This window comes from Lontra canadensis, unplaced genomic scaffold (genome assembly GCF_010015895.1).
Source record: "Lontra canadensis isolate GAN:19392208 unplaced genomic scaffold, GSC_riverotter_1.0 scaffold48, whole genome shotgun sequence".
NCBI classification, from domain to species: Eukaryota; Metazoa; Chordata; class Mammalia; order Carnivora; family Mustelidae; genus Lontra; species Lontra canadensis.
Window position 1 is genome coordinate 7,929,304 of NW_022631042.1, and position 25,614 is coordinate 7,954,917.

Genomic DNA, 25,614 nt, shown 5'->3' on the forward strand with positions numbered 1-25,614 from the left:
TAGAACTTCCCTCGATGATGGTGGTGTTCTATGCTGCCCTACCCAGTACTGCAGCCACTAGTCACATGTGGCTCTGGAGCACTTGAAATAAGGTTACCGTGGCTGAGGAACAAAAAAAAAATTTTTTTAAGATTATTTATTTATTTATTTGACAGAGAGAGAGATCACAGGTAGTCAGAGAGGCAGGCAGAGAGAGAGGAGGAAGCAGGCTCCCTGCTGAGCAGATAGCCCGATGTGGGGCTCGATCCCAGGACTCTGGGATCATGACCTGAGCTGAAAGCAGAGGCTAAGCCACCCAGACGCCCCGAGGAATAAAATTTTTAATTGCCTTTCATTTCCATTAATTTAAATAGTGGCCACACGTCGGACAGCAAATCAAACATTGCAGCCCTGCGCTGGAGCACAGTAGTGGCCTCTAGGTGCCCTCCCTGCCTCCAGCCTTCTCACCACCCTCCTAGCCACCCTTCACATGTTACCATGGCACTATGTTTACAACAACTAGTCTGATAATATCACTTACCTTTCCTGATCCATTAGTGGCTTCTCTTGTAGCTGTGAAAATCAATTCCCAGCCCCTGGCACAACCAATAAGCCTTCCACTGTTTGTCTCCTCCTACCTTGATCCCATCTCCCTGTGTGTGCTTGTTGCACTCTCACACCCACAGTACAGACTCTGCTAATGCACACATCAGTGCCTTTGCCAAGTCACGTGGCCTGTGACTTCGGTGCCCTCTCCATCCTCACCCCCCTGGAGAAGTCCAATTCATCATTAAAACAAAGACGAGGCAGGGTTTCCCCTCTGAAGGCTTCCTAGACACCCCACTCTCCCCTCCCTATCTCCTGCCTCCTACTTACTTGACACACTTCTTTTTTACTTCCTTCTATTCATTTCCATCCCAAACCTTCTCTTGATCTCTCCCTGCTTTTTCACTCTTTCTCCCACTTTTAAGGTTTAATCATATATCCTAAGTGGCATCCCTTTTAGGCTATAAGCTGTAAGTCTTGACAAATGCATTTAGTTCTACAACTACTGCCACAGTGAAGTCAGCCCCTCCCTCCACTCCTGACCCCCAACCACCACAGATTTGTTTTCCGTTCTAGTTTTGCCTATTCCCATAAAAATGGAATCACGCAGTACCTGGCCTTTGCAGTCTGGCTTCTTCCGCTTTATATTCAGCCCTTTTGCTTCACGGGTCAGCCCTGGTGAGAGTCCTCCGCTCTGCAGATGCACCGTGGTCTCGTCATCCATTCCCTCGTTGAAGCCATTCACACTCTTAACTGTTTGTGTGATTGTGAATAAAATAGCTATGAAACTTTTCATTTAGGTTTTAGCATGGAAAGAATTTTCACTTGAGTAAATACGTCAGAGCAGGGTTGCTGGTTCAGTGGGTTTCCAAACTGGGGTACCATTTTGTATTCCCCCATATGAGGGTTCCAGATGGTCTACATCCCGTGTGAGGACTTCTTTCCAGGCTTTCTCGTCATTGTTGTGGCTTGAATTTTAGCCATTCCAGTAGGTGTGTAGCGATGTCTCATTTTGGTTTGCATTTGCATTTCTTCCCTAAAGACTAATGATGTCGCGGGGCTTTCCCCATGTATTTTGGGCCTTCCTTCCATCTTCGGTGATGCGCTTTGTCACTCCCGGTCTCTTCCCTCTAGCGTGTAATTGGTATTTCGCTGTGGACAACAAAATACATTTTCAGGCTCTTTCGCCTTCCATTTTTCATTTCTCACTCATTTCTCATGTTAGGGTAATAAAACTCATTTTATGATGATGATCTCAGGTGAAATTAATTATGGAGACATATGTCTGCTTAGTAGAACTGAAAACACATAGAGTCACTAAGTTTTAAATGCAAGGGGTGAGAGAAAGGCACGTAAGCAGAAATCTAAATGAAGTTAAAATATGCAGTGTTGGGAGAAGAAAGAGAAGGCTACGAAAGAAAAATTGTGAGAGATAGCCTCCTTTTCAAATAAGGAAAGTCTGGCGTGATTTACTTGGCCACTCACGGGTCACACAGTTGTTTTCGAAATTTATATGTGATCAAGATCTCCTCATTCCTGACCACAAGGCTTAAGGGCCCTTTCATATTTAGTTTTATCCAGTCCTGCAAAATTGCATTATTTCAAGTTAAAACACGATATACCCCATTCATGGAACTTTGGCTTCTGTGGGAAACTGGAGACCCCATAAATATTCATGTAATCTTCTGGATAACATATTGAAAAGGACAGCTGGCTCAGGAGGGATCATTTGCCTGGGTTAGTATCTGTTTCCGTTTACATTAAGAAAATATTGCGAGAAGTTATTATCTACCAGAGGGCTTAGGGGAATACAATGAAAAGCTGATACTGTACCTGATTGCTTTTGACATTTACCTATTGTAACAGGGAAACTGTGTGAAGATAGCCAAGTGACTTTTTACAAAACACAATTTCAGAAGCTATAAAAGGAAAAAAGAGATGGCAGAGATAGAATACACTGCATCTGTAAAAATGAGAAACATGACTTGTCAGCAACACCTGCTTGTAACTATCAACCATTTCTACTGGGCCTGCTGAGAAATCACTGAAAGCCAAGTACATTGATGGGTGTGAAGTCTCAAAAGGCAGTCAAAAGATACAGAAAGGGAAAAAAGTGTGGTTTTATTGAACATTGTTAACCCAATACCTGGGATTGATGAAACGTAATTTTATGACATTTTCTCAACTCTTAAAAAGAAACAGTTGGGGTTTTTTTAATATTTTTACCTGTTGGGGCAACTGAAGGCAATAGGACTTTTGAAGTTTGGGTACATAAATTATTGATATTTTTTATTTTCCAAATAGATTCCAAATTTCTAACTGGTATACTAAAATTCTGATTGCAACCACTGATTTAAATTTATAAAAGATATTTCCAGTTTCTAATTAGTGGTGGTAAAATGAGAACATGCTTATCCCCTCCTGTTGCTCAGACACCAAATAAATGGGAGTAAATGAAGAAGAAAGCAATGAGCATGAGTGAGGAAGATATTTTAAAGACAAAAATCGGGCTCTCTGCTCAGCAGGGAGCCTGCTTCCTCTTCTCTCTCTGCCTGCCTCTCTGCCTACTTGTGATCTCTCTCTGTCAAATAAATAAATAAAATCTTAAAAAAAATAATAAAGACAAAAATGTGGCAACTCATTTTGCAGGACAGAGGAAACCAAAAAGAGAAATGGATCATACAGATCTTCTCATTTCTTTAGAAATTCAGCAGCTCAGAACTTAAAAAAGCTTAGGACAGAATGCAGCACAACAACCATGACCACCAAATGTGAAATGCTCATTTTTAAAGTAGAAAACAACCAAGCGAAGAAACAATGATGAAAGAATACTAGAAGAAATGGAGATAATCAAGGGCACAAAAGAAAGCTTCAAAACCATCTCGCTCATATACATAGATATGAGAAGATATTACAACCTTACGATTTTTTATTTTGTAATAAAATTGAATACTACAAAAAAGAATACTATGATTCAAGAAAGAATTCTTAGAAATTGAAAATATCATAGCTGAAATGAAAAATTCAGTAGAAGGATTGATAGGAAGAGTAAAAGAAGTTACACAGGAGTAGGACAAAGAGAAAGATCAAGTATGAGAGAAGTGATAATTGACAGATCAACCCAGAAAACCAATATCTAGCCAATAAGAGTTTCAGAAAGAGAGAGCAAAGAAACGTAATGAAATATATCAAAAAAACACTAGAATGAGGGCTGCCTGGGTGGCTCAATGGTTAAGTATCTGCCTTCAGCTCAGGTCATGATCCCAGGGTCCTGGGATTGAGCCCCACATCAGGCTCCTTTGCTTAGCCAGGAGACTGTTTCTCCCTCTGCCTGCCACTCTCATTGCTTGTACGTGTTCTCTCATTCTCTCTGATAGATAGGTAGATAGATAGACAGACAGACAAATAAAATCTTTAAAAAAAAAAAAGTACTATAATGAAAGTTCCCAAAACCAAAACTAAAAGAAACAAGTCTCCGGACTAGAAAGAACTACAGCATGATGCATCATTGTGAAACTTTAGAACCCAAAAAATACAGAGACAACCTTTAACATTTCCAAAAGGAAAAGGGGAAATAAAAAGATCACATACAGGAAACAAAAATCCTAATGGATTCAGACTTCTTAGTAGCAATGCTGGATACCAGAGAACAGAGGAGTAATACCTGTAATTCTGAGGAAAATTGATTTTTTCAAATCTGTAATTTCATATAATCTAGAATTTTAGTTAGAATTCAGTCAAAAGAGAAGGTAAAAGTGAAGACATTTTCAAACATTAAATACTGACAAATTATTTTCTCCCCTGCATGTTTTCTCATTTTCTTAGGAAGATACTGTAGGATGTACTCAAGCAAAATGAGAGAGTGAATCCAAAAGGGGTTCCCAGGGGTTACAGAAGCATACATCCCACATTGGAGGGCAACAGGAATCCCTTGAATATCACTGAGCAGCACAACTTGAGAGAAACCGACCTACCAAGGGAGGGAGGTCGCTCCCCCACCCCGTCCTCAACTCATCATGACTTGAGCAGCTTTGGGGGAAACAGTTAGGAAACAATCAGCATATTGTAGACATAGGGGAGCAAGGACACAATCAGAAACATGATTCAGGGTGGGAGGGAGGAAAATTGTGTAGGGAAAGAAATGGAATCACAAAACACTACAGTGAGCAATAGTTACATGGTAAGACTACAAACAGTGAGAACTGGTTTAACTACAACTAGTGATAAAACTATATTGGGGGGTGCCTGGGTGGCTCAGTGGGTTAAGCCACTGCCTTCACCTCAGGTCATGATCTCAGGGCTCTGGGATCAAGCCCCGCATCGGGCTCTCTGCTCAGTGGGGAGCCTGCTTCCCCCTCTCTCTCTGCCTGCCTCTCTGCCTACTTGTGATCTCTCTCTCTCTCTCTCTCTGTCAAATAAGTAAAAAAAATTTAATAAAATCTTAAAAAAAAAAAAAAACTATATTGGGATGAGGAGAGGAGGTAGGTTGCAGGGTGAGAGTGCCAAAGCCTCTATCACAATAGGAAGTCAATAGGTTTGGCTCTAGTTGACAAATTAAGAAGTAGCCTATAGTATGAGACTATAATTTAGAAATGTGAAGAAGAAACAGCTGACAGACTTTAAATGTTTGCCTTTGGGTCGCTAAAAGTGACATTAGAGGATTGGGGCAGGAGACTAAGGTTTTTCGCTTACAAACATTTTATTTTGGTTGTCTTTTAATTTGTGCATGAATTGCTTGAATTAAATTGTTTTAATTAGAAGAGGTTTCCAACCCCTAGGAAACAGTTATTTACTGTTTACTTTATCCCTTTTACATCATGATGTGAGTTTTAAAATTTTTATATGATTTTCTCATTTTATAGACTAATCCAGTATTTTCTAGTAATGATTGGATAAAGCTCCTGCAATTAAATTGTAAATAAAAAGGAACCTCATTATTCCAGAACTCAGTTTGTCATAAAGCTAGCACCTAACCCTTTGAAAGGTAGATTTGCTTGTTTGGGATGGGATGGGGGGGCGTATTACCACCATGTGGTAGTTCTGAGAAAACAGCCAACATTGTGACTGTTTTCATAAAGGAGTAAAACAACTTGTTTTTTTCTGCTTGGCAGGGAAGAGACCTTTTATCATATTTTAATATTAGTAACTCTCTCAACTTTTTTCTATTATTACTGAATCAGGTTGCCGTTTGGTTATTTGTAAGCAAAACTTGCTAAAAGCTATACAATTTTACTCTTGAAAATCACTCAAGGTGAACAACATAGAACTTTCTCCATCTACTCCTTGACTAGAGAATCCTGGGTTCCTGATGTTTACTAAGTAACGGAAATGTATTTCTTTATCAGGTTTTTTTTTGGGGGGGGGTGCAAAAAAATGCTGATAGGGTTGATATTTGACTTAGGAGATCAAATTTTCAACAGTAACTTTCAGACCAAAACAGGTCAAAAAGAATGTCCCAGCTACCCATTAGCAAGGTAAAAACTGAGTCCGTAGGATATACCGTGGAATGAGAAGACCTCCACAGAAGATAAAGGCTTAAGTATCTAGAAGTAGAACTGTTTTTCCATTCTGTCTGTTCAGCTCCTCATTCTCTCACACGCTTAGCCTCCTGGCCAGTGACAGACTTGAGAATCACGACTATTCTGAAGTTTCTTTGGTTCCTGCCATTCTAATGTCTAGACACTGTCAGATTATGAAGGACATTTATCAAAAACACATAAATTCCTTGAAATAGGGTGGTATATATTAAAGTCTGTTTAAAGACAGATAAAGAAGAACATTTGCTTTGTAGATGACTCAATAAAGAGTGATTAATTACATAATGTCCACAACAGAATTAAGGTCATATTTAGCATTCTTGAGTCAATATGTGCAAAATTAAGGATCTTCAATATACTTAAAAATGATCCGGACTACATCTACTAGTGATGTGCATGGGGATAAAAAAATGAAGCCACAAGAAAAACGGATTATTTTTCTCCTTCCCTACCACCCACTTTTGTGATAATTTTCCTTGGTAACTATACCATGTTTTCATTTACATCTTCCACCGAAGACACAAAAACAACAGAGTGATATAAGGAGGGAATAAATTATGGTTGTATCTATATAAGATCAACCACGTAATTTTCAGGGCCCAGTGCAATATGACCCATCAGGTTACAGCTAATTACAATTCCTAAAGCAATGCAATTTTCTTTAGATTACCAATCCACTCTCAGTACTTAGCTAAGGGATTTTTTTTTAACTGGTATAAAATAAAAACATAGAGGGGCAAGATACAGCCGACAAGTGTTCCTTGCTTTCCAGCCATGTAGTTAATAGTTTCTACATGGTGCTTTCTGCCCTCGGAAACCTGAGTTTGGCTGGGCTTCCAAATTGCCAGTGATGGGCGTCCCTTCCCATTCTCCCATCTGACCATCTGCTTATTACCAACTACAGGGTAACTAAACTGTTCAACCACAAGAGAATGACTAATGGTTCAGGGGGGTGGGGAGTGCACTTTTGGAATATGCAGTACTTAAAACACCAGCTGCTCGATTTTTGGGTCTTGCAACTCAGTTGGCTATGAATGTCAGGGAAGACGTTTTCATTTTTGGAAATCAAATTTCACAGACTTTTAGGGGGAAAACAAGTCAGCTTTTTCTTAATTTTACTGCCAGCTTTTTTAAAATACCAAACACATGTTTTTGCCACATCTTCACCTCTTGATGACCAAGAAACACTCTTTCGAAGGACACTCTGTCACATTCCAGGAAGGGACAACATCTAACTGAATGTATGTGTCACAAGAGAACACGCTTATCCAAGATTTCTAAGAAGGAGACATGGAAAATAAGGAATTAATACTCAGCTCAGGTTTCTGAAGGCAGGAGAACAGGATTCTGCACCACGGGTTAAAGTGGCAGGAACCCTTGCTCTATGCTCTTCTATTCCTGTATGTTCAGGGTCCTTCTGGAGGAGCTGGCTAAAGGCATCATATCAGGGATCGCAGGGAGGGAAACAAGAATTGTGAAGGCAGGAGGGATCCCACGTTCAAAGCATCTTTCCTCTCTTCTTCCTCCATGGATATGATAGGTCCCTGTGTGCCACCATGAGTTTTTCACTAAGGGAGCTGCCATTTAGTCTTGGACACTATGTGTCCTCTTCCCTAGAATGACCCTCCTTTTTCCTTACCGCTCTGAGTCCACACGTGGACTCAATAATTCACACCTCTTCTCTACTCTTGTCACCTGTTACCTTTACCATGGAATTGCTACTTTTGTTGTATTTTTATATGAATGTCCCCAACTAGGTTGTGAGCTTTTGAGACCAGATGCCATGTGTTGTTTTGTTTCTCTCTTCCACACTGCACCAAGGCCTGGACCTGTTAATAAGAAATGTGTAATCAATGGAGTAACTGATCCTCTTGTCCCAACCCACAGTTCTGAAACTAGACAGTAAGTCATCGTCACAGATTATTTTAAGAAAAGCAACTGGAATCTTCCAATTGAACACACACACACACTCACACACACGCACGCACGCACACACACTTCTTTTCCTATCAGGTCACAGATTTTAAACCCAGACTAACCTTCCATGCCTCTTTAAGCTAATGGCATGTTGTATAACCTTCACAAATTAATGGAATTGTGAGCCAATAAGAGTTTATGCTATTGATTGCCTTTGAAGTATTTACTTTTGTCACACTCATTTCAGAAACTTCTTGCTTGTAAGTTTGACATGATTGATGCAGAATCCACTTTCCATATCTAGTGCTTTCCTCCATCTCCATCTACAATTCCACTTTGTGGATTGATGAATAAAGAGGTAATTAAATATAAATTTAAGTCACAGGTTTTCCTTCTCTGAAATATAATACATAAAAAACAACAAAGAAACATGGAGGGGGGAAGGTAGGGAGGCCCTTCCCTCAGATGCAGCTGAGAATTTCAAGAAGAAACCACCACCAAAAATTTCAGGAAAAATCCAGAAGCAAGAAAAGTCATCCAGGCAACAGTCTCATCTTCTTTATGGGAATAAACCCAAGGTAAAATTCAAGAATTCATTGGTTAGCCAATGGTTGAAGGAGCCTGGATAAACCATACAAAAGTCCCAGAAGAAAAGCCAGCTGCAAAAAGGGAGGACCACTGTATCCTCTAGTACTGTGACCAAAGACCCAGAGACTCCCGACCTTTTGAACAAACTTAGCATCCAATCCAGTGACTGTCTCTGAACAGCCCGCCTAAAACAACAGTGCTGTGGTTGAGTAGGGCCAAACAGTTCATCTACAGGAAAATATAAAATCAAAAATATAAAATTTTATAATATAAAATATACATGTACCATAGTATTTTACCCACAAAGAAATAAAGAAAAGAAAAAAAAAAGATGAGTTTCTTTTTCCATACTTTATGTGATTTGCAGTTAAAGGGGAAATTTCTAAGTCATGGTACATTGTCTCCTTCCCAAATGTCAGTATGTTCAAAGCCACATGACATATTGCAACTTCTCCCAAATATCTGTGTATCCTTAGCACACTGTCAAGAAGACTGGTCCAAAGGCTTGATTTATGTTGCCTCCTGACAGCTGATGTCTGGAAGGCATGCTGTCTAAATGGACTGTGCTCCGACAGTTACCTTAGTCATCAATTCCCAGAGAATTAACGAGTACCATTCATCCCAATAATAGAAACCAAGGTCAGGGCCTCTTCCATGCTCTGTAATTCCATTAGCAATGCACAGAAAGCACTTGGGTCATAAGTTCTGTAGACCTTATAACTGAGCAAATGGAACTGCATCTTGTTTTCAGAGAGAATCCTCTGTGAGCACACCCTTTGTCAATGATTTGTTGTACATCAACGATCAGTGTACTTACACATGTAGGGAAAATGCTGGTAAGGGAAAAGTAAAGCTGTCTCCAGCTGTCAAGAGTTTCAAGCACTGTTTTTATTAAAGTAAATGCCAATAGAAAACCATTTTAATGAAACTATGTCAGATACTTGCAATTATGGGCAGACCTTTTTAAATTGTGTACTCAGTCAAATTTTATGTAAGCCACTCAGTCATTCTAAGTGGCTACCGTAGGACTGATTTCAGTTTTCATTATTTCATTTTAGTTTTTATTATTTTAGTTTAGTTTTTATTCTACCTGCCATGGTAAAGTGAAAATGGCCTTGAAACTAAGAGTTGTCATCATAAGCAAATAAATCTGGTTACAATGAAACTTTCATCTCAAAAATCTCAAGCAGCATGCTTTCCTAAGCTAAATCTTATCAGCCATTCCCTCCGTCCTCATAATTCAAATTGCTTCCAACCTGGCATAGATCAAAAAAAGGAGAGAATAACCTGAAAGTTTGAAGCCACAGGCATAGATTTGAAATCTGGCTTTGACACTTCTTTGTTTTCTTGACAAAAAAAAATAAGCATGATTATTTTACTTTATAGCTACATCATACTATTGCTGTAAGATTTAAAATAAGTGCTTAGCACAGTGCCTGGAAATTACCAAATGATAACTTATTGTTTTTGTTTTTATTGCTATTGAGCTCGTAAAATGTGTGTGTGCGTGCGCGCCTGTGTGTGTGTGTGTGTGTGTGTGTGTGTGTGTGTGAAATCTTTGTTTTGAAACATTTTGGGGTTTTTTGCCCAGTAGATTCTAAATGATCCACAGTAATGGAGGGAAGTTAGAGGCATGAATAATTCAAAATAGCAAATCATCCAAATACCAGCTGTATGTGTTTTAAAGTGTATTTTTAAATTTCATTTCAAATGTATTTCATTAAATTTCATTTCAAATGTATTTCTAATGCCCAAAGAAATTACTTCAAATCAAGGAATGACACCATGATGTGAAGTCCCAAGTAAAAGGGATCTGAGGAACTGTCCAGTTTCCCCGCCCCTCTTCTCATCCCCCTTGCTTCCTTCCTCTCCGCTCCTCTCCCTTTCTCCTCATGCCCTGCCCGTCAAAAGACGGCAGCCACAAAGAACCAGCTTCAGGCAAAATTTCCACCTCCCACTCTCTCCCCTGAATGAGGGCCACTAGTGAAGTGTTGGTGATTCCCTGCTTCGAGGCAGGCTTCACTCCCCAAACACAAGTCCCGGGGGCTCATGCAGCAAGTGCTTGCATGGAGAGAAGAGACCACAAGATGTCAAGAGACACGGTATGGAGAGCAAAGCCTGTGGAATCTGACAGACTGGGATTCTAAATCGTGGTTGGACTCTGTGACCTTGGGCCAATTGCTGATGGCTGTATCTCAGTTTCTTCCACTCTAAACATGTGGGAGTCATGCCATCGGCTATCTCACATGATTTGTTAAGGATAAAATGTAGTATTTTAAGTATTTTAATGTAGTCATAATTGTGTGTGTGTGTAAGGCTCAAGGCAGATAATGAGGACGTCTATATTACACTGATTTCTCTTTGAATAATAAACTCTTACTTATAAGCTGGTGTTTTCCTCCAGAGATCCGCAACATCTTTTTTGGAAAACCAGAGAAAAACAAACAAGACGCTTGCCCTCATCTAGCATCTGTAGATAATCCCCTAAACACACCTCTCCTTCCCAGATGAAGCTGTTTTCCTGTGGTGATCCTTAGGAGATACTGTCGTGTCATAAGTGCAGCATTTCTTCAGTTTTAGTGATAGGATGGATTTACCCCACATGGAAGAATTTAAGCTGCTATCTACACACAAGCATATGCACATATCAATAGTGATATCAGAACCATTAAAAAATAATAGTAATAAAAAGAATGAAGGAAAAGTGAAAACTTGCAGATCAGTTCTTACACCAGGCACTGTCCTAGTCACTTTACGTGGGACAACTCAGTTGAGTCGCAAAACCATCCTGTGAAGTCGGTGGTATTATTATCCCAATTTTCCTGTTGAAAAGCAAATCAGGGAGGTCCGGTAACTTTCCAAGGATCACATGAGATAGCAATAGATATGTTGGAAACCAGGGAGACATGTATTCATGGTTCAGGGGAGTACCGAACTGGGAGGGGACAAAAACGGGAACAAATTGTCCATTCTCATTATGGCAGAAGACCAAGCAATTTGCAATGACTTATTTTTTTTTTAAGATTTTATTTCTTTATTTGACAGAGAGAGGGGCAGCGAGAGAAAGGGAACACAAGTGGGGGGAGTGAGAGAGGGAGAGGCAGACCTCCCAATGAGCAGGGAGCCTGATGAGGGGCTCGAACCAAGGACCCTCGAACCTGAGCCAAAGGCAAATGCTTAATGACTGAGCCACCCAGATGCCCCGCAATACCTTATTTTTTTAAATAAGTAAATGAATGTGTTCTTATTACATTTCTGCTTGAGAAGTACCTTGTCCCGAGAGCCTAAGATGATCTTTAGTATCCTTTAAGTAAGATGTTCTTAATTAGAGCCATCAGTGTCTGTGGTAAATAAAAAGGTGTTTGAGCTTCCAACATGACACGTTGACTTCAGGAACACGGACTCAGCCAGTGTTTTCTTATGCGGTCTATAACCTTTCACAGTGGAGATATGATCAAGGCCCTGGGTCATTAACTCACTGATTGTCCTTCCTTGCCATGGTTATTAGCGGATGGTCTGCCTTTTCTCTGTACCACGTACGTAAGATTGAGAGTTCAGGGAACAGACATTCCTGGAGCATAACAAATCATGAGTGTCTCTGCCGCTTTCCACAGATAGATGGGTACCTGACGTCCATGGGGTGAGCAACAACACAGAGTCACACTGACAGGTGATTTCCTGGCTTGGGATCCCTGTCTAAAAGGGGGAAAGGAAAAGGAACGGGATTCTAGATTGTAACCTCCTTGGGGCAGGGGGGCGGTTAAAGGGACTCTGTGTGCCATCGATATCTGACTCCAGAAATAGGTATCCTCATAGGCGCTCACACATTTACAGCGGATAGAAGTCAGCCTGCTAAAGAATCTTTATCCTCATGTACCTGGTTGTCCCTACATATATAAATAAATAAATAAATAAATAAATAAATGTTTTCATTGTTTTAAACAGACATATGCCCTCTTTGATCAATACAGTGCACATTTCTTATTTTAATATCTAAAAAAATTATATCGCATCTTACAGTCCACAGAGTGTCCTTGTTTAATCGGAAGAGTTGAGTCCTTCCTCCCTCTTTCCCTTCTGCCCTCCCTTCTTTCTTTTTTCTTTCTCTCTTTCTTTCTTTCTTTCTCCCTCTCTCTTTCTCTCCCTCTCTCATTCTCTCTTTCCCTAAAACAAAAGTATGTCGTAATGGCATTTTTCTTTCTTCCTTTCCTCCTGCCTTCCTTCCTTCCTTCTTTCCTCCCTCCTTCCCTCCCTCTTTCTCTTTCCCTAAAACAAAAGTATGTTGTAATGACATCTTAGTTTTGATGAAATATATTATGCATCAGATATTAGCAAGATCTCAACACTACTTAATCGATTAAATCAGAAGAGGTAAGATTTGAAAATTGCATCAACCTTGAAATTGAAACTTAGTAACTGATGGGACACTGAGCATAGTGTCTCCACCATCCACAACATCCCACATTAATACAGATTTCTTTCCTTCCCTGTTTTCTCCTATCAATAAAATGGAAAAGGGTAAAAATTAAATTCTTAGCATTTATTGTATCTTTCTGAAACTGTGGATTATGGTCTCTATGGTATGAGCTCACAACAGTTTATGCCTGTGGTTCTCAAGGTTTTGCATGTAGTGGAATGTCTTGAGGATCTATCTAAAAATTCATGATTCTCACCTGCTGCCTGGACATTCTGATGGACACCCCTTCCAATTTCATTGGTATGTCCCAACAGGCTGTATTTTTTATTCTTGAGTAATTGTGATGCTCGGAAGTGTGAGAACCCCGGGTCCCTGTGTTTGGAATCAGTCCCTCGCCGCACAGGACCTGAATTTAGAAACGCTGATCTCAGGGGTGTGCACAGAACTACCTTTAATAAGCACGATTATGATTTCCAAAGGCAAATGTACCGATGGAAGGAAGACTTCTGACATCGCGTTGTTTCCTGTGGGGCTGGGACACAAAGATAGAACATGTGTTGGGAACTCCCCTGATACCTGATTGTGTTGTGGATTTTTCTAGCTGTGCCCCATAAAATCGGACGCATCATCGATGGGAGTCCCGCAGATCGTTGTGCAAAACTGAAAGTGGGAGACCGGATCTTGGCAGTGAACGGCCAGTCCATCATCAACATGCCTCATGCAGACATCGTGAAGCTCATCAAGGACGCGGGTCTCAGTGTCACCCTCCGCATCATTCCTCAGGAGGGTGAGTGCCTGAGGCTGGCTGCCATCCGTGCAGGGCAAGAGGGTCCAAAGTTTATTCTCATTGCCACGTTTGCAAAAATTCACACACCCATGCACCCCAGATCCTGTTTTCTCCGTACCAGTTTCATTCAGAGATCAAGCTGTGTGACGTTATAGATAACAAGTGTGAATCCCAAAACCCTAGGTTATTCAATCAGCCCCTGTAGTCCCGGGAGTACTCTTTTTATGGTGATATGAAGCCAGAACCCATTCAACAGAGATGATAGAGTTACAAATCTGAAAAAGAAAAAAAGTATTTGTGTTCACAGTGAAGCTCCGGAGGATTCTTCAAAGTCAGATTGATTCTGAAAAGCTGGAGGAAGTTTTGTGGTATAAAGAGAGCTTATTTATTTATTTATTTATTTATTTTCAGCATAACAGTATTCCTTGTTTTTGCACCACACCCAGTGCTCCATGCAATCCGTGCCCTCTCTAATACCCACCACCTGGTTCCCCCAACCTCCCACCTCCTGCCACTTCAAACCCCTCAGACTGTTTTTCAGAGTCCATAGTCTCTCATGGTTCACCTCCCCTTCCAATTTCCCCCAACTCCCTTCTCTTCTCTAACTCCCCTTGTCCTCCATGTTATTTGTTATGCTCCACAAATAAGTGAAACCATATGATAATTGACTCTCTCTGCTTGACTTATTTCACTCAGCATAATCTCTTCCAGTCCCATCCATGTTGCTACAAAAGTTGGGTATTCATCCTTTCTGATGGAGGCATAATACGCCATAGTGTATATGGACCACATCTTCCTTATCCATTCGTCCGTTGAAGGGCATCTTGGTTCTTTCCACAGTTTGGCGACCATGGCCATTGCTGCTATAAACATTGGGGTACAGATGGCCCTTCTTTTCACTACATCTGTATCTTAGGGGTAAATACCCAGTAGTGCAATTGCAGGGTCATAAGGAAGCTCTATTTTTAATTTCTTGAGGAATCTCCACACTGTTCTCCAAAGTGGCTGCACCAACTTGCATTCCCACCAACAGTGTAAGAGTGTTCCCCTTTCTCCACATCCCCTCCAACACATGTTGTTTCCTGTCTTGCTAATTTTGGCCATTCTAACTGGTGTAAGGTGATATCTCAATGTGGTTTTAATTTGAATCTCCCTGATGGCTAGTGATGATGAACATTTTTTCATGTGTCTGATAGCCATTTGTATGTCTTCATTGGAGAAGTGTCTGTTCATATCTTCTGCCCATTTTTTGATATGATTATCTGTTTTGTGTGTGTTGAGTTTGAGGAGTTCTTTATAGATCCTGGATATCAACCTTTTGTCTGTACTGTCATTTGCAAATATCTTCTCCCATTCCATGGGTTGCCTCTTTGTTTTCTTGACTTTCCTTTGCTGTGCAGAAGCTTTTGATTTTGATGAAGTCCCAAAAGTTCATTTTCACTTTTGTTTCCTTTGCCTTTGGAGACATATCTTGAAAGAAGTTGCTGTGGCTGGGGCGCCTGGGTGGCTCAGTTGGTTAAGCGACTGCTTTCAGCTCAGGTCATGATCCTGGAGTCTGGGGATCGAGTCCTGCATCGGGCTCCCAGCTCCACGGGGAGTCTGCTTCTATCTCTGACCTTCTCCTCGCTCATACTCTCTCTCACTGTCTCCCTCTCAAATAAATAAATAAAGTATTAAAAAAAAAAAAAAAAGAAGTTGCTGTGGCTGATATCGAAGAGGTTACTGCCTATGTTCTCTTCTAGGATTCTGATAGATTCCTGTCTCACGTTGAGGTCTTTTATCCATTTTGAGTTTATCTTTGTGTACGGTGTAAGAGAATGGTCGAGTTTCATTCTTCTACATATAGCTGTCCAGTTTTCTCAGCACCATTTATTGAAGAGACTGTCTTTAAATGGTGCGTCTGATAAGAATTTTAAATTCCCCACTTAGTCTTTTGAATTTCTCTGTGTAAGGATGCCCCCCTGAGGCCTGAAGAGTAGTGAGCATCACAACTCACAGCCTTGAGGGCCACAGGGATCTAAGTGCCTGTTCACCAAAAGTCACCCTTTCTAGACACAGCAAGTTCATTACTGGTTTGTAGCTGCTGACTCATTAATGACATTGGAGAATGCAGTCCCTGGAGATCACCGGTAGGTGGGTCGCAGCATCCCACATGGAGAGGGATGGGTTTGCTCCCCCTGGTCCCCTCTAATTTACTCTGTCTCCTGATTCCCTCTTGGGGCTATCAGACGCTGAGGCCTCAGGCAGTCACTGGACTTGCAGTATAAAACAGTGGCTCTCAGCTGAGATGATTTTGCTCCCTGGGGAATGTTCAGCGAGGCTCGAAGATATTTTTGATGGTCACTATAGGGATGGGGTACTACCGGCGTCTGGTGGGTAGAGGGTGAGGACACTGCTAATCACCCTATAGGGCACAGGACAGCCCCCACAGCAAAGCATTATCTGGCCCCAAATGTCAACAGTGCTGAGGTTGAGAAACTCTTCAGGGGGAGAAGAAATTTTAAAATTTGGGCTGTCAGAGAAGAAAGGGGAAGAGTGGCTTATAAAGGAATAGATCACGTCCCTTTCATCACCCAACCAAATAAAAAGAACAGAAAAGAAAATGACCATGGTGTTTTTAACCTATTATTTGCAGACACCATTACGTGTAAAACGGTCAATGGAAATTAACTCTAAGCAAGATTGCTCACTAAAAATCTGGCTCGCATTTCCATTTTCCCCAGGCTGAAATATGTCTGTTCTGTTTCTATCACATCATATATACAGATAATTTCAGTTGAACGTGTGAGGCTATTAGAGGAAAATCCAAGAAGCTGTTTTAACGAAGAACAACTTCATGAACATTCTTCTATCCGATGGTCTTTTTTTCTTTCTGAAGAACCAGGGAGTTCAGGGGGTTATTAAAGAATAAGACTAACAAGGACCTAGAGAGAACATTGTGAAAAGCATTTATTTCTGTTATATTAAGTTCCTTATCCAAACTTTGGAATACCAGTAGAACTTGTCATTACAACCAAAAAGTAGTGGCTTAAATGTTTTCAGTCAGTGGGCAACACTGGAAAAATAGATTATGTTCTAGAGCTCATTCCTATGGATTGTATTTTCATTGTTTTAATTGCTTTTTTTTTTATTGGAATCTTTTCTCCTGACAAAATGACAAGAGACTCTGTTTCTGACCTTGCTCAGCAACACTTATAACTAATGACATAACACTAATTCTGGGAATGGTTTTGGAACTTGATTGGATAATTGATAAGTTTAACCTGTCGTCTTAAAGTCTAATGGAAACTGAAATAACCAAAGCCTTGAATCTCTGAGGCGGCCCTTTATCAGATGCAAATTGATTGCATTTGCCACTTTGGCTCCCCTTTGCAGAGCTCAACAGCCCAGCCTCGGCGCCCAGCTCAGAGAAGCAGAGCCCGATGGCCCAGCAGAGTCCACTGGCCCAGCCAAGCCCGGCCACCCCCAACAGTCCTGTTGCCCAACCAGCTCCTCCTCAGCCACTTCAGCTGCAAGGACACGAAAATAGGTAAAGTTTCCCCTGGCTTTTCTGACTCGGAGAGGTGAGGGAGGTGGGGAGGAGGAGAGTTTGGGACAGGACAGGACGCAACACAGGCTGAAGAGAACTTTTCATAAAGTAGAAATCGCTATGTCCGCCTCTCTGTGATTTTGAGATGGTGTGTGTGTGTCACAAGTGTGATTTTATTAGCAACTACAAGTGTCTGTTCTTCACATTAAGAGAACCTTTCCTGAAGAAGTGATGAGCAGTTATAGATCCGGAGGCACTAACGAAGCTGGAAAGCACATTGAAGAGAGTCTAGAGTAAAGAAAATAGACAAAGGCCCTTTGGCAGGAAGGAGCAAGCAACCTTGAAAGAGGTGGAAATAAGGTAGTGAGGAAAGAGGCCGGGAGCATGGTTTGAGATGAAGCCAGTGGGAGTGGTAGGGGCCCCTCTACAGGGTCTTATGAGCATGTTAAAGATTTCGGTCTTAAGTGTAGTGAGAAGTCATTGGAATAGGTTTTATGCTGAAGATGGACATCCCTGGATTTGCTTTCCAAGGCCTCTCAGTTGGCCAACTGGAGAACTGACTAGAGGCTGGTCACATGGATGTAGGTTACTCAGCGGTTAGAGGTGGCTGCCAATGTCCTGGGGTCAATGACGGTGGTGGCTCAGAGAGTAATGGTGGTGTGGAGAGGGGCACGTGTGGAAAGACTTGTAAACATTAATAAACGTCAGCATTTTTTACTGCACATTGCCTTAGAGCCTCCTACCATGATCTAATGAGGTTCTTCCATTCCAGATCAAAAACTCATGTAAATAAGGCACTTTGATCTTCTAGAAGAAAAGGATGCCCTATTAAAACAGCATTGTCTTCTTATTGCGATTCGACTCATGTGTGACAGGGAGCCTGGGTTAGGTTGAGCCGTTAAATAAAGAGATAAAGACACGTTTCCATGCTGTGTCCTCTCTCTCAGAGGAGAAAAACTGAACAATCTATAGGAACGTCTCTGTGTACAAAACTCTCGCCGGTCTTTTCCATAATTCTAATGTTTTCTGAACATCTGCTTCCCAGCTTCTGCCTCCCATGTTGGTGAAGATGAAGTGAGACCCAATTTCCAAGTCCCAGAACTCTGTGGGTTTATCACTCACAAGGCTGCAAAGCAAATATTTTCTCTCTGCCACAGGTGCTATTTCCAGAAAGCCCTGCTCTCCTCAGAGCTCTCCCATTTGCTTTCATGGAAAAGGAAATGTCTGTTGTCCTCAGCTGGTTATGGGTTTAATCTATTCCAGGGAAGAAAAAAGACTAAAGACCATAAAGCAAATGATAGGGAGGTAAGAATTTGACCACCCGTAGGAGGAGTGAGTCCTGGGTGCCTCAGTAGTAAGCCACTGATGTGTCCCCTGTTTCAACAGATCGCACAGGCTTTCCCCAGACCCCCCTTTGGACTCAGGAAGAAGTGGCTGAGAGGATGCAGTTTTGAGCCAGATTCAGAGTCTTCTGATGGCTCTCGCACTGTCTGCAAACCTCCCAGCCACAGTTCCATCTCACTTTTCCAGAGTCAGACTCCCCTGGACGTTGGCTTCTTGCTTCTGGCTTTGGGGTGGGTAATCTCATTCCTGTCATGTTACGGGGTCAGTGTGGGGAATAACATCTGGGCAAGGTCACGGCCATTCCCCAACTTCTACTACCTCACAGGTGGGACTTGTCGTCCCTTAGCAGAGAAGCAGCGGTCTTTGGAATATTTTTTTGTCCTGACTACAGAATAAAATATTTCCTAATCCGGGGATTAACAGATGGACCTGACTCAAATTTTTATAAATCAACAGCGAATTTTCCCGGAGTTCTTAGCTGTTGTTGCTTCACTAATATTAAAAGCCTGGAAAGTGCTGACTCCTAGAGGGACCTTTCTTGGCACTCTGGTTTCCTGCCTTCACTGTTGATGGTTAGCCAGTGGGTCATTTACATATGAATGAAGAGATTAATCATTTTACAGATCCCAGAATCATTTTCCTAGCTGCGTTTAAAAATGATCAGTGTATCAGGAACTCTTTGCCTTTCTTTGGATCAGGCTAGAGATGTCTTCAAGATAGCTTGTACGCCAAGCACCCTGGATGTGTCTCCTATTAGTTCGTTTGTATTAGAAGTGCCCACATAGCTCCATGTCACATCCAGCCTGGTTCCCCAGGAAAGTCGGAGAGAATTAAATGGCAGTCTGCTTGCAAAGCTCATTCTATGATTAGGATGACTGAATGTTTTAATCCCATCTTGTTTACTCTCAGCTTGGCTTCCAAGGGACACCCCGCACACCTCTCCTTATTTATCTGTCCCTTAATATCCTTTCGGTGTATGCGTGGGAAACAAAGTAGTTTGAATATGCACATGAACAAAACAGTAGTCAAGGAGAAGCGTTTGTTGAAAACAGTAAAAGAGCCAATGTGGAAATCTAAATAGCAGAGTTCACCTTCCCCAGCTAGGGCAATTAATATTTGACTGCGTTTTAAATGGCGAGGTCAATGGAAAAACATTGGAAATTGACTTCTTTCACAGACTTTAAACCCTAGATGCTTAAGGCTGGAAGGAATTCTTAAAAGGCCCATATGAGGCAAAATCCCACAAGATCCCCGATCACGGGCCATGTTTCCTGGTTCTGGAACTTGCTCGTACCATCAAATTCTGTTAAAATTTGTCACTAGAAATCTGGTTTTATTATCTCTAAAATCTCATTAATAATGGAATTAATAACTACAAAGAGTAAAGGAATTTTAAAGAGGCCATATTTTTTCTTAATCATCTTGAGTTTTCCTGAAAATAGAATTTTTTATACATTCAAAGCAACATAATTTTTGCCCAAGCCAGGATATCATTCACTTAGAAGTCAGCAACACACATAAAAAATTAAGCGTATTTTCCTTATTAAAAACTCCTCAATGTGCAGTTCAACGTAAAATCCTGACACTCGGCACTGGGGTCAAATGCGTGTTTGAGCACCAGAAGGCAGGGGTGGGTGACAGCTTTTGCATCTTAACAGCTCCTATTCTGGGCTGCTGCGTAATCTTTGGGGAGCCTACATTTCCCCCTCTTTTGCTACACCTCATGACACATCTGGTTGGAAAGGGAGCATGTAACAGATACAGAATGCCCCTGGCACACGGATATGAAAATAAAGTGACTCAAAACAATGTGATGTCTAATCTACCAAATAGTTTTCTAGGAAGACATCAATGCAGACCAACAAATGCTGGCCAGATGGGCTCTTTTTGCTTAACTCCTGCATTTGTGTGGTTAGGCATTGTATTCAAAGCATGTTTAAATAATCCCACTTTCAGCATGCATACTCCCAATCTGTGAGTGCACTGGACACTTTGCTGAGCTACAAAGCAAAGCCCAAACTGTGCAGTCCCCAAGAGGAATGTGTCCCATCTGCAGGGTTAAGTTATAAACGGGACCTGCTCAAAGTGTTGATTGAAAACCTCCTCCAAAAACCCCAAGTAAATATATCTATGGCTCTGCATTCTTAGTGTGTCCTCACCAAATATTAGATTGCAGTAATGGCAATTGTTCAGGTGAGTGATTTTTAAAAATAGTAATAATCATCATCAGTGAGACCGTAAGCCAGTGGAAAAAATAAAATCTGGGTTTTAAAGATAAAAATTCTACTGGTTTAAATCCTGTTTTCTCAACACATTTGAGTTTTTCCTTGGTCCTAAATATTTTCTCAATTCCTCAAACCCTTTATATTAATTTTAGATAAAATTGTCATTAGATTGAATGTATTCTTTTTAATCTTCCTGGATTACTGAGCAGCTTATTATGGACTGTGGCTGTGACAGTAGACAATGAATTACAGAATTAAGTGGCCTTTATACTATAGTGATAACTTTTCAGGTTACATTATTAATGATCCCATAATGGTAGGCATTAGTTCTCTTAGTCTCCTTTTGAAACTGGGAACCCCTTCAGTTTAGAGCAGTTTGGATTCACAAAAGAACACTAAACAACTAACTCTGGTTTCTGTACTTATTTTATGAGTACAGAAGCCCCCACTCTCCCTCCTTAATCTACAGATTTGCTTCCCATGGTCTCAGGTACCTGAGGTCAAGGACGGTCAGGAAGCAGATAATCCTCCTTCTGACTGATTGTCAGAAGGTCAGTAATAACCTAGCCTAAGGCTACACAATGTTCTCATAGTGCATAGGTCACACCCCTTACTTCATCTCATCACTCAAGCATTTTGTCATTTCACATCATCACGAGAAGGGTGAGTACAGGACAGTAAGATATTCTGAAAGAGAGAGACCACACTCACATAACTTTAATACAGCATATTACTGTAATTATTCTATGTTATTACTAGTTCTGCTGATAATCTCTCACTGTGCCTAATTTATAAAGTAAACTTTATCATAGATGTGTACATGTAGGAAAAAGCGTAGTATATACAGGGTTCAGTACTCTCTGCATTTCAGACAACCCCTGAGGTCTTGGCATGTAACTGCCACGGAGAGGGGAGGGGCTGCTGTGAGGGAATATCTAGAAACGAGAAAGAGACAAATGTTGGACACAAACACGTTTGCCTTCCCTTTCATCCCGTTCGTCTTACGGCTGTGGTAGTATCTGATAATAGCACCTGATACTGATCTGGTAGTTACAGCCTAATATTTAAACTCCCTGTAATATGTTCCTACTCTTAGGAATGACCCAGTGACTTGCTGCTTGACTTGTAGCTGGTGATTAGAGTTTGCTAAGAGTCTTTTAACCTCTGTAAGATCGTCAAAAGGACCCAACCTAGCAGCTTAAAATAGCCCTTCATTATATATTCATGGAGTATTTAGATCTAAGATCACTTTAGTTGTGCTTTCATGAAGTGATGAATGTGTGTGGGAGAGAGAGAGTTGGATAGAGTCGATTCACTGGTGTTGAGAAAGACTGAGAGTCTGAGATACAGTTCCATGTTTAGCTCCTAGCTTTGCTGTAGTTGTACAAGGTTTTAAGTAGCCAGAGTCAAAGAGGGCTGTCCCTAACTCCTTTTCCACAAAGCCCTGGTTGAGTCATCATGTTTATCTCAATTTCTTATTTCTTGATTTCATTTGTCAAAGATTTTAAAATAATACTTCTCATCAGTAACTTTCTCAGGGTCCTGAACCCTCAAAAGGACCACCAAGAGGGGTGGCCCACCCATGCCTAGAGGTCATGTGGTCCTTGTAATCCCCTCAGAATCCTGAGTTATCCGAGCAAATCCCATTTCCATTCATTTAGTTACAGGTCAGAAGTAAAAGCAAGGCAAGATGTGAAACCAGACATCCGACAGCCTCCATTCACGGACTACAGGCAGCCGCCACTGGACTACAGGCAGCCACCGGGAGGGGACTACCAGCAACCCCCACCCTCGGACTACAGGCAGCCTCCCCTGTTGGACTACAGGCAGCACTCCCCTGACACCAGGCAGTACCCTCTGGCGGACTACAGGCAGCCCCAGGTACCTCAGAGACCCTGTCACATTTCGGTTTCTAATGAACAAACCTGTAATACACACACACACACACACACACACACACACCTCTGATACAGTTATTAATGGTGCTCAACAGCAGTGAATGAGAAAACCCAAAGGAGAGGTAATATCACTCAGGCCTGTGTGCAGTCATTACGTTTGCCAAGTAAATGGATGAATACCGGAGTAAACATGCTCTATAATAGTTGGTTTTTTTTTTTTAAGATTTTATTTATTTGAGAGAGACAGACAGAAACAGGGAGAGAGCACAAGCAGGGAGGAGAGGGAGAAGCCGGCTCCCTGCTGGACAGGGAGCCCAATCTGAGACTCGATCCCAGGATTCTGGGATCATGACCCAAGCCAAGGCAGATGCTCAACCGATTGAGCCACCCAGGCACCCCTATAGTAGTTTTCTTAATGACCAAGTCAACTGCATTAAGACCTTCTTGAATCTTTGGAATTTCATCTTGCCTTTTACTAGATGGTGAAGTCAGGGTACTTTTTCTCACAGTATCACATCATTGGAGATATTAACTATAAGAGAGAAGGAGAGCAGAGAGACTGACCACAGAAGCTTCTCTAATATTAAACAACTATTTATTCCATTTTCTGCCCAAATCTAAAGGATTTTGATTATTTCACTGTGGACATGGAGAAAGGAGCCAAAGGATTTGGATTCAGCATTCGTGGAGGAAGAGAATACAAAATGGATTTGTACGTGTTGAGATTGGCAGAAGATGGGCCTGCAATAAGGAACGGAAGGATGAGGGTAAGAACACTTTCCTTTTTATAGAACCACCTAATTCTGAAAGAACAACCCACTGTAGTATCAGAGTGCCAAAGCGGGCAATTCAGCAAGCAGGTTTGGCATGGTGTTTGCCCTCTTTCCATTGCATGACTCAGTTTTCTAAAAGTCTGGTCTAACGTTATTTAAGAATTATATTATTTCTCATTTTTTTGCGTGTAGCTTTCCAATTGGCAAATCTCATTGTAATGTTTTAAAGGTACAGTTTCTCTGAAGAGCAAACTAAAGAAAAGGTACAGAGCAATGTAAGAAATAGTTTGAAATCAAAACACAGATCCATAATTTTTCCTTTAATTTGATGATATTTAGTTTTCATTTGAGAGTAAATCTTTTGAAATTTTGTTTTGTTTTGTTTTACGCTTTCTTTTCTTCAAGTTTATTAATCAAATGTTTCTTTGTTTCTTTGGAAAGATTTCTCTTGAGTTGACTGGTCTTTTGGCTTTGATACTGGAAAAAAGGGGACTCGGCTTCTTGGACACGTGTTGTCCTTAAAAACGGTGACATTTTCCAAGTAGAGTGCAAGCTGAGGTGGATTTTTTTAATGTATAGGATTTTGAGGCATCTGATGGGTAACTGACTCCATCTAAAGGTATAAAACAAAACGAGGAGAATATAGACTATTAATGTCTCTCTCTGCCTCTCTTTCTACAAAATGGCCATTAGTAAGCACATAATAAAGGTTAGCCATGATAAACAAAATCTAGAATTCGTTCTTGTCCTCCCTCTTTGTCCTTTAAATTAATACAGAAAAGCTGTGGTTCTTGGCTTCTGGAACCTCAGATTCTTGGGGTGAGCTTTACCAGCCACTTGCTCCCAAATAACTAAATGAATCTGTTATTCCTACCACCAAGTCTACCATTTCTGTGATTTTCACCCCATGTCAGTGAATCATCCATAATACAAAGTGGGAAGAACATAAATCATGTCAGTTTTTCTCCCAATTTTCTCACAATTCTTGACAACTGGGAAGTATCCCAGCTGGAATTCAAACCCAGGCAAGGGCTGACTCGAGAGCCTGAGAGCCTCTGCCTTGCACCTCCCCTTTCCCCATCTACAGAGGGTTTTAGGTTAGGTGACCTGGCTTCCCTAAACACAGAAGGTCACTTTCTTAACATGATGCAAAGCCAACTCACAAGGTATTAAATAAACCAGAATCTTCGTGGTGCAGGTAAAAACCACACAGCACAAAGGCCATGAGCGAAGTGACTGGACCCCTAGAAGACAGGATAGCCCACCTACCCTGCAGTGGACTTCAGACGTGTCCTGTGTGGGTTCCAAACGGTGGCCACATTTTTAAACAAAGGATCTAAATGGCTGCTAATATATACAGTACTCGCAAGGCATAGAAGCCTAAATATAGAAGTATTCTTCTGTTAAAAGAATATTCTTTCTTGGAGAATTCAAGCCCGAGCAGTCGTTCTCTGCTGGGTCCCTGGCATCAGCATCACCTGGGAACATGTCAGACATGCAAATCCTGAGCCCCACCGCACACCCACAGAATCAGAAACTCTAGGAGTGGGGTCAGCATTGTTTGATTTACCCCCTGGTGAATCTGATGCAAGGTGAAGTTTGAGAGCTTCTAACTGAGCCCGAGGGAAGCTGACTTGACAAGGTAGGACAAAGATAGGATGTGTGTGGCTCAGGCTTTGTTAATTCCCCCCAGGCCTTGTCAAAGGAGATTTCCATCCTGTTCCAGCAGTTTAACTGAAATTTCTAAACCCATGTAAACACAGATTTAGAATTCTGTAGGCAGGTGCTCAATTTCATGAAAGATGCTTTTTCTTCTGGCAAGTGATAAAAATGAGTCCTCTACCTGGGTTTCAGAAAATGGTGTTTTAACTTCTTTTCACAGATTATAAAAATAAGCAGTATTTTATAATTTTACATGCCAGTTTTATGGGGTAACCGATTCTTCTGTGTACAAGCTATCTAAAAGGAATTTTATGGCTGGTTTGAGATAATATGGATTAGTTTATTTGGGACTATTATATATGTATATGTATATATATATGTATATATATATGTATATATATATGTATATATA

General features: G+C 41.1%; 1 protein-coding gene across 7 annotated transcripts in view; it reads left to right on the forward strand.

Moving 5' to 3' along the window:
* MAGI2 (membrane associated guanylate kinase, WW and PDZ domain containing 2) overlaps positions 1-25,614 on the forward strand; it is a 1,351,061-nt gene that overhangs the window by 1,213,558 nt on the left and 111,889 nt on the right. For all 7 annotated transcript variants that reach the window (XM_032873261.1, XM_032873263.1, XM_032873262.1 and 4 more), the window contains 4 exons: positions 13,586-13,771; positions 17,147-17,300; positions 22,531-22,750; positions 23,391-23,534. In XM_032873261.1, coding sequence (XP_032729152.1) covers positions 13,586-13,771; positions 17,147-17,300; positions 22,531-22,750; positions 23,391-23,534 — 704 coding nt within the window. The remainder of the gene's footprint in view (positions 1-13,585; positions 13,772-17,146; positions 17,301-22,530; positions 22,751-23,390; positions 23,535-25,614) is intronic.